This window comes from Lynx canadensis, chromosome B3, assembly GCF_007474595.2.
Source record: "Lynx canadensis isolate LIC74 chromosome B3, mLynCan4.pri.v2, whole genome shotgun sequence".
NCBI classification, from domain to species: Eukaryota; Metazoa; Chordata; class Mammalia; order Carnivora; family Felidae; genus Lynx; species Lynx canadensis.
The window spans coordinates 42,653,984-42,668,367 of NC_044308.2; the positions used below are offsets into that span (position 1 = coordinate 42,653,984).

The window sequence follows — 14,384 nt, forward strand, 5'->3', positions numbered from 1 at the left end:
TAACCATCAGTGTGTTCTCTATATTTAATAATCTTTCTTGGTTTTCCTTTTTTTTTTCTTCCCATATGTTCATCTGTTTTGTTTCTTAAATTCTACATCTGAGTGAAATCATATGGTATTTGTCTTTCTCTTACTGACTTATTTCACTTAACATAGTACTCTCTAGCTCCATCTGTGTCATGGCAAAGGTAAGATTTCATTCTTTTTTATGGCTGAGTTAATATTCCATTGTATATATATATATATACACCACATCTTCTTTATCCATTTATCAGTGGATGGACATTTGGGCTCTTTCCATAATTTGGCTATTGTTGATAATGCTGTTGTAAACATCGGGATGCATGTATCCCTTTGAATCAGTATTTTTGTATCCTTTGGGTAAATACCTAGTAGTGCAATTGCTGTATCGTAGGGTAGTTCTATTTTTAATTTTTTGAAGAAGCTCCATACTCCCTTCCAGTGTGTCTGCACCAGTTTGCATTCCCACCAACAGTGTAAGAGGGTTCCCCGTTCTCCACATCCTTGCCAACAAATAATATACTTTTTTTTTATAAAAATTTTTTTTAATGTTTATTTTTGAGAGAGAAAGACAGAGTGTGAATGGAAGAGGGGGCAGAGAGAGAGACACACACACACACACACAGAATCCAAAGCAGGCTCCAGACCCCAAGCTGCTGGCACAGAACTACCAGCACAGGCCTGACGCAGGGCTCTAACCCACGGACTGTGAGATCATGACTTAAGCTGAAGTAAGACACTTCACCGATTGAGCCACCCGGGCGCCCCAATAATATACTTAAGGGAATTTTGTTCATAGTTATTTGGCCTAGTGTTGATGGAAGCATTAAACATTTGAATTATATATTGGCTTTATGATTGAATAAAATTAACGACTAAGCTAAAGCATGGCTCAGTGCACACACTGCCTACAGTCCATTTGCGCTTATATAGTCTGTCTTGGACCCATCTGAAATGTGATTGAATTAAGGCCTGTATCTTTACTTTAAACCCACCAATTGAGGTCAGAATTACAGTTGGGCATGAGAGGGGGCAAAGTATTAGTTTATTGTCTGGTTAAGATTAACATTATAATAGTGAATTTTTTCTTAAAAAAAAAAGATCTTAATTGAACTATTCTAAAATCAGCTCTTCTGCAACCTATACTTATTTGTATATGTTGAAGCTTAACATAAAAATGTCACCACATCTGAAATTTGCCTCTCTAATTGTTCATTATCTTAGGTTTCATTTTCATCCTTAGACTTAGTACTTCATTTGGAAGCTTTACTGTCCTTCATGGATTTTTTATCATCTGCTGTTCCATCCTCTGAACCTTCCTCTACTGAGAAGGAATCTGAGCTGAAACCACTTGTGGGGGAGTCCAGAAGTATCGTTGTCAAAGCTGGTATTAACTTTTGAGCATGGTCTGATTCTTTCTGTCTGAACTTTTAATAATCATGTGATAACTTATATTTTCAAGCTAAGACTAATATTTAGCAACTTAATGTGATAGCTGCTCTGACGGATTAGGATAGTTTCAAAAGAAAACGCAAATTTTATCCTTGCAGTAGTAAAGAATAATTTAGTAAGGGATTTAAAATAAATGTTTAGTATTAATCATAAATTTATATTTGATTTCACCATCTTTTACATAAAATAAAGTTGTATGTACTTTGTATTGATGTTTCTGTAGCTTTCAGTGCAAGTGAGAACAGAAGAAATTAAAATGTGATACAATCATGCAAAGTACAAAGGCCCATTTCAGTCAGTCACATAAACCTACCTGACGAACAATTTTAAATGATTTGCGGGACACAAAAGGAGGAAGAATGTTATAGAAGAGACAGACTCACTTTGGTTTCTAACAAAAACTGAGTTTAAATGACATACATATATGGACACATGTTGCTCAAGCATATGGCTTGTGCTATAAGTTAAATATGAAATATCCAGAGTGAACATGTGCCTGTTTTTAAGCCAAGTATCATTTTAATGATTTTTGCTTTCATATTACATGATGTGAGTATCTGATATCTGGTAATTTAATTTTCAGACCATTACCTGTTTGAGTAATATATCTGTATTACTGACATCTTTAAAGTGTTAAATTCTTAGTAATATTGGACCTAATATAAGGATCAGATTTTTTTTAATCAGGGATCAGAGCAATACTTTTGCTATAAACTAGAGTTAAAGTTTGTCTTTAATATACTTGTCATATTAATGTCCGTGGAAATACTTATTTATATAAATGCATACATATACACACACACACAGTTGAATAAATGAAAAAGCAGTGTTTAATTTCAATAAACTACAAAAGTTATTAGCCCAAAAGAACAGTCTTCCAGTATGTTTTTTAGTTGATTTTTATGGTTCGAATATAGTTTTTGTGGTTTGATTTACATCTTAAGGGACAAAAATTCCTGTTATCACTTTGGTGATTAAAGACTGATGTCTGTACTTTTACAGTATTATAGGAAAAGGTCTATTTTCCTCAGGCAAGACACATCTCTAGAAAAACATCTCCTAAATTTATCAGTGAAGACCTGGACCAAAGTAGATGAAGGGAACCCATTTGTTTATGATTCTTATACACATGCACACACATACATTATATATTTTATTTTTTATACTTTAACCTTTTATGTTTATGTCTCATAGATTTTATTTCAGGATTTTTCATGGAGAAATAGGATACAATCTAGAGAAATTGGTTCTCTAGTTAAGAACACGGATTGTGTTATAGTTAATATGTATTTTATTAACTATTCTTTATTTCAGCATTTTTATGAAATGTTCTTTGATCTAATATATGATGTAAAAACAAGTTCAAAATAAAAATTTGGGAGCAATAGAATTCTAATATAGAGGACTATCTTTTTTCTAAGAGGAAAAATTATGGGAAAATTTCTCTCTAGCAAATTGTACTTCTGAGGTGCTTTAAAGGTTGCCTTTATTTTTAAGTTGGGAGGGAACATGCTACTTTTTGTCTGAATGGCATTTGAAAATTGAGTCAAATCTATGTTAATTATATGTAATCTTAATGGAGGCCTTTTTGATTCTTCATAGTTCATAATGTACTTTTTATGAGTTTTACATTATTTTATCTGTTATATCATCTGTGCACTTGGCTAATCACAAGGTTTGTATTACTTTTCAGCATCCAGCAATACTTCTCAAGATGATGTGTTTGATTTAAAGGTCATAGCTGAATTAAATGCATTTAATGTCTTTATCTGTGATCAGAAGTGTAACATTGCAGATATTAGAGTACGTGGTAAGTACGTGATATTCCTTGGTGTAGGTATTTCTGTTTCTTCAGAAATAGAAACAGCACCATCACATCAGGAAGAGTAAGCTTGTGCATGGTAGATTTCTCATGAATCATAGTTTTGTTTACTTATATTGAAGATTTTTGCAACCTTTTTAGAGATGTGCTTTGAAATGTTGGATGTGAATTTGTTATGCTTCATAGCTGACATGAAACATTTCTTGTGTATTTTTAAAATTTTAGAATAAATCGAAGGCTTAATTGCTTATGTTCTGTTTGTATTTTCAGAATAATATAATGTTAATTTAAACTGAGAAATTAATATCAGAACACCTCACTGAGAAAATGTTATTGTCTTTATTTCCCTTGTCCTTTGTGCATATATAGCATCAAAATAGAAGTATCTAAAAGAAATTTTGTAGGCTTTATCCATTATCAGCTTGATAAAAGGATAGATTGGTATTATACCATGGGTTCTTAGGCCAGTCTGCCAACATTCAGATTTTGGCTCTAACACTTATTGGCTGACCTTGAGAAAATTAACCTTTCTGTATCTTAGTTCTCTCTTCTGTAAAATGGAGATAGTTATAATAGTTATTCATGGGATTGTTGTGATAGTTATAATAATTATTTGTAGGATTATATACGTATATAGTTAGAAAAGTGGTACATAGTAAACACTAGAGAAAAGATTAAAAAATAAGTACTATTCAACAAATATTACCAAGTATCTATTTCATGGGTAGCATGGTAATAGTTTGAGCTTACTACTGGGTCTTACCTGCAGACTTTCTCTTTTACTGAGGAGCTGTTTAGGAAATCATCATGCCGTTAGAAATTATCAGAATAACAAAATTTTTTTGGAGAGAAATCTTAGATTATGTTTTAGATAGATTTTATGACAGTGAATATTTATTCATCAAATTATATTCATATATACTTAGTTATCAGAGCATTAGTATTCATAATAAATGCTTGTGAGGTAGCTATTGAAGAAATACTGTGTGTCTTCCTAAATGACCACTTGTGATCTTGCAAATGCACAGGATATTTGTTTGGAGACCTGTGATTATTTCTCTTTGAAATTTTTTTTTTTTTTGTCTTTAAAATTTCCACAACTTTTATGTATGGGATACCTATAGCACTTAAAGATACTGTAATCTTTATTAGGCATCTCATACATAGAAATTGATACCTTTGATATGTCTAATAGTAATTTTAGTCGTTCTGTATCTTGGTAGTATATCTTTTAACTTAATTAAATGCCACTTGAACTGGTTCACTAGGATTGGGTGAAAAGTTTGTAAATGTTACATTTCCCATAGGAATGGATGCCTCTATTTCTGTGAAGCCAAAGCAGACCGATATGTTTGCCAGACTTAAGGATATAATAGTTACGAATGTTGATTTGCTGTCTATTCACAAAAAGGTAATTAAAAAACAGGTTTCAGGAAAAGGAGGCTGTGCGAGATGGCAGGGTGGGAAGATACTGAACTCACCTTGTCCCATGGCAATACCAATTCTACAGCTACAAATGGGATAATTTCCTCTGAAACAGTTTTGAAAACTATATGAGCAGCACCTTCACAGCAGAAGATAAAATGGCCACATCGAGATGGGGGCAGTGGGGAGATGCAGAGATGTGCTCTTGCTGCCATAGCTTGCAGGCACCCACAGCCTACACAGGGGACACCCCGTAGACGCCTGGCTCTGGTGGCCAGGTGGGATTGGGCTTCTGGGCCCCATAGGTCATGTCCTATTCAAGGCCACTCCTCCAGTGGGAGAGGTGGCTCTTTCACATAATACAAAGAAACACAGAGAATGAGGCAAGATGAGAAGGCAGAGGAAAATGTCCAAATGAAGACAAAGACAAAACCTAAAAAAAAAACCCTTAATGAATTGGACATAAGTAATTTTCCTGATAATAAGTTCAAAGTAATAGTCATAAAGATGCTCACCAAACTCAGGAGAAGAATGGATCATTAGAATGACAACTTCAACAAAGAGATATAAAATATACAAAAGTACCAAATGGAAGTCATACAGCCTAAGAATATAATAAGTTAGTTAAAATATACACCAGAGGGGCTCAGCAACAGACTGGATGAAGCAGAACAGATCAGTGAGCTGAAAGACAAAGCAATGGAATTTACCCACACAGAGCAGAATAACAAGAGAATTAAAAAAAAAAGATAACATAAGAGACCTATGAGAAACATGCAGTGGAATAATACCCATATTCTAGGAATCCCCAAAGGAAAAGAGACAGAGAAAGGGACAGAAAACTTATTTGAAGGAATAATGGCTGAAAACTTCCCTAGACTGGGAAAGGAAGTATCACAGAAAGTTCCAAATAAGATGAACCCAAAGAGTACAACATCAAGACACCAATTTTAACTAAATTGTCAAGAATTAAAGAGAATCTTAAGAACTATAGGAGAAAAAGAACTTCTTAATGTACAAGGAAAACCACATGAGGCAGTCAGCAGATTTTCAGCAGAAACTTTGCCAAGCCAGAAGGGAGTGTCATGACATAGTCAAAGAACAGAAAAGAAAAAACTTTTAACCAGGACGGCTATACCAAGCAAGGTTATCATTCAGAATAGAAAGCGAGAGAAAGAATTTCTCAGACCAACAAAAGCTCAAGAAGCTAAAGAAGTTTGTAACCATTATCTGGGCTTATCACAATGTTAAATGGACTTTTTAAGCTGAAAAGAAATGGCACTAATTAATAACAAGAAAGCATATGAAAATAAAAATCTTACTGGAAGAGGTAAATCTGTAGTAAAGAGTGGATTAACCACTTATTAAAGCTAGAATGAAAGTTAATAGACAAAGGTAGTAAAAATAACTATGGTTACAATAATTTGTTTATGGATTCAAAGGATAAAAGGGGGTAAAATGTGACATCAAAAATATAAAATGTGGGGAGACAGTGAAAATGTGGACTTTGGGAGTGTATTCTAATTTTAGTTGTTGTCAACTAAAACAGACTGTTATCTGCATAGGATGTTTTATGTGAACCTCAGGGTAACCACAAAGTAAAGCTTACAGTAAATACACAAAAGACACAAAAGAAAATAAGAAAGGAATGTAAATATAATACTAAAGAAAGTCCTCAAACCATGAAAAAAAACTGTTACAGCTAATAAGTGAATTCAGTAAAGTTGCAAGATACAAAATTAACATACAAACATCTGTTGCATTTCTATATAGTAATAATGAACTATCAGAAAGAATTTAGGAAAACAATCCCATTTACAATTGCATCATAAAGAATAAAATATCTAGGAGAAAAAAAAAAAAAACACCTAGAAATACATTTAACCAAGTAGGTGAAAGACCTGTACACTGTAAACTATAAAACACTGTTGAAAGAAATTGAAGAAGACACAGGTGAATGGAAACATATTTTACGCTCATGGATTGAAGTAATTTATATTGTTAAATTGTCCACAGTGCTCAAAGCATTCTATAGATTCAGTGCAATTCCGATCAAAATTCCACTGGCATCTTTCATGGACTAGAACAATTCTCAACTTGTATCAAAACACAAAAGAACCGCCAAACAAGAACAGCCAAAACAATCTTTTTTTTCTTTAAATTTTTTAAATGTTTGTTTATTTTTCAGAGAGAGAGAGAGCATGAATGGGGAAGGGGCAGAGAGAGGGAGACACAGAACTGAAAGGGGGGGCTCCAGGCTCCGTGCTGTCAGCACAGAGCCTGATGGCAGAGCTCGAGTTCACACTGCCAGATCATGAACTGAGCTGAAGTTGGAGGCCCAACCAACTGAACCACTCCGGCACCCCCCAAAACAGTCTTGAGAAAGAACAAAAACCAGAGGTGTCATGCTCCCTGATTTCAAACTATTCTAAAAGACTATATTAATCAAAACAGTATGGTATTGGCCTCAAAACAGGCACATAGGTAAATGGCACAGACTAGAAAGCCCAGAAATAAACCCATGTACATAAAGTGAATTTTCAACAAAGGAGGTAAGAATATACAATGGGGAAAGGACAGTGTCTTCAGTAAGTGATGTTGGACCACTATAGTGCAAAAAATGTAATTGTCAATAAAACTTGACAGTTGTATATAAAAGCACAAAAGTGGGGGTGCCTGGGTAGCTCAGTCAGTTAAGCCTTGACTCTTGGTATCAGCTTAGATCATGATCTCACAGTCATGAGATTGAGCCCTGTGTTGGTCTGTGTGCAGGGCATGGAGCCTTTCTCTCTCTCTCTCTCTCTCTCTCTCTTTCTTTCTCTTTCTCTTTCTCCCTCCCCCTCAACCCACCCCCTCACAATGCTCGCTTACACTTTCTCCCCCTCTCCCTTTACCCTTCCGCCCAAAACCCCCCCTCACCCAAAAAAGCATGACCCTGGACCACTATTTTATACCATATAACAAATTTAACTCAAAATCGATGAAAGACTTGAATCTAAGACCTGCAGCCATAATACTCCTAGAAGGAAAGAGGTGGTAAGGTTCCTGACATTGGTCTTAGCTAAGATGTTTTCTTGGATCTGACCCCAAAGGCAAAAGTAACAAAAGCAAACATTTTTAAATGTGACTACATGGCACTAAAAAGCTGTATGGCAAAAGAAACCATCACCATACCAAAAAATAGCTACTGAATGGGAGAAAAGTTTGCAAATCATATATCTGACACGTGGTTAATATCAAAAATATATGAAGAACTCCTACAACTCAATAACACACACAGAAAAATCAATCTGGTAAAAATTGGGCAGAGGGTCTGAATAGGCATTTTTGCAAAGAAGACATACCAGTTGCCAACAGGCACATGAAAAGGTGCTCGGTGTCACTAATCACCAGAGAAATGCAAATCAAAAACACAATGAAATATCACTTTACACCTGTCAGAATGGCATTTATTAAATAGACAAGAAATAATAAGTTTTGGTGAAGATGTGGAGAAAAGGGAACTCTCATGCCCTGTGGTTGGGAATGTAAATTGGTACAGCCACTATGGAAAATAGTATGGAGGTGGCTCAAAAATTAACAAAAGAACTTTCCTTCATATGATACAGCATTTTCACTTCTGAATGTCTATCTGAAGAAAACAAAAACACTAAAGGGGGGAAAGATGCTGATACATGTAATACGGGTGAATCTCAACATCATGATTAATGAAAGAAGGCAGATATAGAAGAGAACATATAGTATGAGTCCACTTACATGAAGCTCTAGAAAAGACTGAGAAAGAAGATCAGTGGTTGCTTGGATCTGGGTTTTGGGGAGGGATCAGGTTTTGGCTAAAGGGGAGGAGCTCAAAAGAACTTGGAGTGATGAGGTGTTCTGTATCTTGTTTTGGTGTTACATACGTGGGTAGTATAAATTTGTCAAAATTTTTCAGAGTATACACTTCAGATGAGTGCATTTTATATATGCAAATTATACCAAAAAAGTTAACTTAATAAGTTATTTCACAAAAAACTAGAATGTACAAATTAATAGAAACTAAAAAGTAAATATCAAAAATTATTTTAATGAAAGATAATCTCTGCATTGAGATTTATTTAGTTTTGATTTTTATGTATGGTATGCCTTTACTCATTTGTTCATTATGTGTTTATTAATTGTCATGTGTTAGGCACTTTGTTAAGGATTGAGCATGAATATGGTTATTGTATGCTTTCACATTGTGTATAGTAGATTAGATGATTTGTAAGTCATGTGTGACCAATTAAATGATTGATTATTTCCACTGGTTAAAACAACTTTTGTAGAAATAGGAAAAAGTTTTATTAAGTAAGATATTTTTAGCTAATAATTTATTGAAGGTTGAATTTAAATGGTGCTTCTTTATATATCAAGGATTTTTTTAATAAGGAAGCTATTTATAATATAGCTCTTTTGAAATAATATAGCTCTTTTGATGTAATAACCAGTTAATTTAATACTTTTAGGCTGTCTCTATTTTGGGAGATGAAGTCTTTAGGTTCCAAATGACTCTTTATCCAGGTGCCACAGAAGGAAAGGCCTATGCTGATATGTCGAAAGTAGATGGGAAACTTAGTCTCAAAGTGGGTTGTATTCAAATTGTTTATGTTCATAAATTCTTCATGTCTCTTTTGGTAAGTTTGTTTTAAAATATATTTCTCATTGAGGTCTAAATATCTTTGCCTATACATCTGTAACTAGGTAGTCAAAATCTTTACTACCAGGGCTATGTGGTAAATACTGAAATGCTGAACAGAATATTATAGTGAAGGAAATCCTTTATGTGATGGATACCCAAATGAATTTTTGTTATTGTTCTCATTCTTTCACATTTCCATAGTTCTATAATTTAAAAGTACTTTTTGTTGTTTTACTTTAGGTATTTTCAGTGTTGTTTTATGAAATACCCTTAAAGGTATTTAGCTACAAGAATTTTTTTAGGAGCTCCTCAGGCTTATGAAGGACTAGTATTGGAATTTACAACTTTTGAATATAATTGTAATCAAAAAGTCTATAAAATTATTTTCTTTTAGTTATTATTTCCATGTAAATGTCATGGGCTGAAGAGTTTAAATCTGCCTATGCCTCTTAGCAAGACTATTATTTAGGGCTTTTAGTCATGGATTCCTACCTACACCATCATGTTTTATTCTTCTGGAAGGTAATTTTATTTGGAGAAGGGACAATTTAATTCACTTTATATTATTAGCTTCAAGAATATTGCTTCTAAAAGTCATCTTTTCTTCATTGGGAAAAATATGTTTTTAGTTGAAATTGAGATGAAATGCATCTTACTTTAAATGAAGTAATTTGGACTCTTGCTAATGATTGCAAGTTTATAGACCCTTAAGCATCTTTGCTTATGCCTGAGTACACTCAGAAAAAAAAACTTCAGAAATAAGCTGGCATTTCTTAGTTTCTAACAATAAACTTTTTTCCCTGTGCCCTAGAGTTACAAAATTGAACCTCTGTGGGAGAAGTAAATTGCTGTCCTTTTACTTACATTTGAATTTATTTTATTTATTTTTTTTTAAGTTTACTTATTTATTTTGAGTGAGGGGCAGGGGCAGAGAGAGAGGGAGAGAGAATCCCAAGCAGACTCCGTGCTGTCATCACAGAGCTCTATGCAGGGCTCTGTCTCACTGACTGTGAGATCATGACCTGAGCAGAAATCAAGCATCAGATGCTTAACCTACTGAGTCACCCTGGTACCCCTATTTACATTTGAATTTAAAATGACAAACACTCATGAGTAAAGGGAGACTTAAAAAAGAATTGCCAACAAAAATTTCTCATAAAAAACAGATAATTCTGAAATACATAAAATGAAAGTTAAAAGACTCTTGTTTCTATAGGTAATAGTTGTTAATATTTTAGAGTGTGTCTTTCTGGACAGTCTCCATATATACAATCAGAAATAGCCTCTCTTTTGTTTTACTATTTTATTTAGTTTTTCTTTTTTAAAGAAGATGCTTTTTAAAGTTAATCCTGTTTTTTTTTAAAGGAAATCTAAATATCTGTCTCTTCCAATAGAACTTCCTCAACAATTTCCAAACTGCCAAAGAAGCTTTGAGCTCAGCCACAGTCCAGGCTGCAGAAAGGGCTGCTTCCAGCATGAAAGACTTGGCTCAAAAGAGTTTCCGCCTTTTGATGGATGTCAACTTGAAAGCACCAGTTATTATTATTCCTCAGTCTTCAGTATCACCTAATGCTGTTATAGCAGATCTGGGTTTGATCAGAGTTGAAAACAAATTTAGCTTAGTTCCTATGGAACGTGATTCTCTTCCTCCAGTCATTGACAAGATGAGCATTCAACTAACTCAGTTGAAGTTGTCCAGGTATACATATATAATCCAATTGTGTACTACTTCTAGAAATATAATTCTCATAAAATCTTTTCAAGGGGTAAAATACTCTCACTCTTTGTGGTTGTCATTCCTTATTTTTTATAATTATAAAACCATGACCATTGGGTTTTGGTCAGTGGTAATACTTGTGCACCTCATGGAATCTTCATTTTGTGTTACTACATTTATTATGTGGCTTTTTCCATTTTATAAAAATTTACTATTATAAAATTATAGTTTACTCAATTATAGTTTACTCAAAATTATTATTTTTCACTTCGCACATAGCTATTTTCTGTAGACAGAAGCAGACTTCTTAAAATGTACTAAAAGTTAAGATTTTTTTTTCCTCATTTCCAAACCTTGTCACGTTTGGGAATTCTCAGTGTGGTATCTAAAGGATTATTGAATCCAAATGGGAAAGTCTTGGGTCTGTTGAATGACAAGAGTCATTCATTTGGTTGTGCAAATGGTTGTTGGCAGTCATACTTGAAATGACTATTACCATATGTTTGTTCAATGTGTGGGTTTGGTGAGTTTTTCCCTTTGAGTTTGGAGAAGTACCAATAACACAAAACTAAGGATTACATAGAGTTTCTTTGCCTTTTTTAGGAAGATGTTAAACATTTGTTTGTATAACATTGTACTAGTTGCTAATATTGAATAGTCTTTGTGAAAGATAATAAATAGTTTAATAGTCATACTCTTTGTCTTTGCAATCAGCCTTGCCTAGATTTTATTTTAGAAACTCTTGATTTCTTCTGATTTGGATTAATTTGTGAAAAGAAGCATGTTCTAGAAGAATTCTGATAGCAGCCTTCAGTATCCAGGAAAACTGGAAACTATTATACAATATGATAGTCTTCATTTTAAAATGTAAATTTAAAAAATACAAAACAAATTCTTGTTTATCTTTCAGAACTATTTTGCAGTCTGGCTTGCCACAACATGACATTGAAATTTTAAAACCAGTCAACATGCTTTTGTCCATACAACGAAATTTAGCAGCAGCATGGTATATGCAGATTCCAGGGATGGAGATAAAAGGAAAGCTAAAACCTATGTTGGTAAGTGTATGTATACATTATGTGAAAATTGTGTGTAGGCTTTTAGCATTGATCACAGTCCAGTTCTAGTGTACATCAGAAGTGGTAATGCCTTGGGACGCCTGAGTGGCTCAGTCGGTTAAGCCTCCGATTTCAGCTCAGGTCATGATCTCATGGTTCATGGGTTTGAGCCCCCCATGTCAGGCTCTGTGCTGACAGCTCAGAACCTGGAGGCTGCTTCAGATTCTATGTCTCTGTCTGCCCCTCCCCTGCTTGCTCACTCGCTCGTTCTCTCTTTCTGTCTCTCTCTCTTCTCTCTCTCAAAATAAATAAATAAACATTAAAAAAAAAAAGTGGTGATGCCTTAAATGAGTACTTTGTTAACTGAAAATGAAGTCATCCTAATTCACTGACTTTTCTTTATTTCACTTTAGTCACATATCTGGTAAAGCCAGCAAGAAGTCTGAGATAAAACCTACTAGAGTTTACTGAACATATTATTAGTCATTTTGGAAAGGTCTGTTACAGTTTTAAGGCACTTGAATTGTAAGCCAGTATAAAGTAAGATTTAAATACCACATTCAAAATACCATAGGAGTATTCTTAATGTTTAAAAGCACTCTTTTAATTCGAAAATAGAACTTACGTGGCACATGGGTGACTCGGTCAGTTAAGCATCCAACTTCGGCTCAGTGCATCATCTCATGGTTCTTGAGTTTGAGCCCCATGTTGGGCTCTGTGCTGACACCTCAGAGCCTGGATCCTGCTTCAGATTCTGCATTTCCCTCTCTCTCTCTCTGCCTCTCCCCCACTCACACTTGCTCGCTCTCTCTCTCAAAAATAAATAAATAAACAAACATTAAAAAAATGAACTTTTTAAAAAAGTTTATTTATTTATTTATTTAGAGAGACAGTGTGCGTGTGAGAGAGGGACAGAGAGAGAGAAAGGGAGAGAGAATCCTAAGCACGCTCCGCACTGAAGCATGGGGCTCAAACCCATGAACTGTGAGATGCTGACCCGAGCCAAAACCAAGAGTTAGACGCTTAACCAGTAAGCCACCCAGGCACCCCGTAAAGTGGACATTTTAAATAGATGAATGTGTACATTTGGTAACCTATAAATACAGCATTGTTTATAATAGTGTGATTATAGGTTTCCATGTTGACTCACTGGGAGAGATGGTATTGGTCAAAGGTGGTAATGGAAGTGTAGGAGTCCTGTGGTTCTCCTGTGCATGTTTGTGAGACCACTGAAGACAAGCAGTAGGGGATAGGGGAGGACCGAGAGTGACTAAACCGAGTGTGTGAAAAACAAATAAAAATTTAGTAGTTTAGAAGTTTTTGATACCTGTGATTACTTCAGAGTTAGTTCTAAGATAAAACAGAAAGGTCAAAGAGTTCTACTCAGGAAGAAGTTAAAACTGAAGTTTGTTGTAGGGATGAAGGGTCCTTTGTGTAGTTATGAGTGGATATAATATAAGGGAAGAGTGTCTCTTTAGGATATTTATTCATAAAGATTTCTCTATTTCAGAGTATGCAACTCTCAGCTTCTCCCTTGCTGTTAAGAGATTAGATCTCAGGGCTAATATCTGACCTTTTCCCCTTGCTTTCAAGGAGTGTGTGGTTCTAGGTTTGCTGAAAGCAAAAGTAAAACCTGTATTTCTGTCAGTAGGAGAATATGGACTAAGGGACAGTATATTCATATTATGGGCAGTATAAAGCAGATAAGGTGAGTGACCTAGAACTATATGAAACAAAATGGGTATACCTTAAACATAAAAGTGGAAAAAATTGAGTTGCAAAATGAGAGTACAATTCTATATTATTTCAAATTTTATAACAAACAATAGACATTGCTGTGTGTGTGTTTATGTTGTGTGTGTTTGTGTGTATTGTTTGTAGGGAATTCAATAGTAGTAAATATAAGAAAACATTCATGGGAAGAATAATTCTCTAATTCAGGATAGTGTCTCGCTGGAAAGGAGTGTAGCTGGGATGAAGTCTCATAGAAGTAAACATAGGTCTTCAACCATATCTATAATGGAGGAACAAGATCTAAAGGAAATGTGGGAAACTGTAAGATTTGACAAAGCTAGATGATAGGTACACTGGGGAGGATTATTGTATTCTCTCTGCTTTTCCTTTATGCTGGAAGTATTTCAAAAGAAAGACAAAAAGTAACAGATCCAGCATTTTAACATCAACGTGTGATCATCACTTTAACTAAAAGGACGCCTGTTAAATCAAGAT

At 34.5% G+C, this 14,384-nt stretch overlaps 1 protein-coding gene across 4 annotated transcripts in view; it reads left to right on the top strand.

The window, feature by feature from the left end:
* VPS13C (vacuolar protein sorting 13 homolog C) overlaps positions 1 to 14,384 on the top strand; it is a 196,098-nt gene that overhangs the window by 112,675 nt on the left and 69,039 nt on the right. For all 4 annotated transcript variants that reach the window (XM_030318038.1, XM_030318035.1, XM_030318039.1 and 1 more), the window contains 6 exons: positions 1,246 to 1,408; positions 3,167 to 3,283; positions 4,603 to 4,706; positions 9,208 to 9,375; positions 10,775 to 11,079; positions 12,008 to 12,155. In XM_030318038.1, the coding sequence (XP_030173898.1) occupies positions 1,246 to 1,408; positions 3,167 to 3,283; positions 4,603 to 4,706; positions 9,208 to 9,375; positions 10,775 to 11,079; positions 12,008 to 12,155 (1,005 nt within the window). The remainder of the gene's footprint in view (positions 1 to 1,245; positions 1,409 to 3,166; positions 3,284 to 4,602; positions 4,707 to 9,207; positions 9,376 to 10,774; positions 11,080 to 12,007; positions 12,156 to 14,384) is intronic.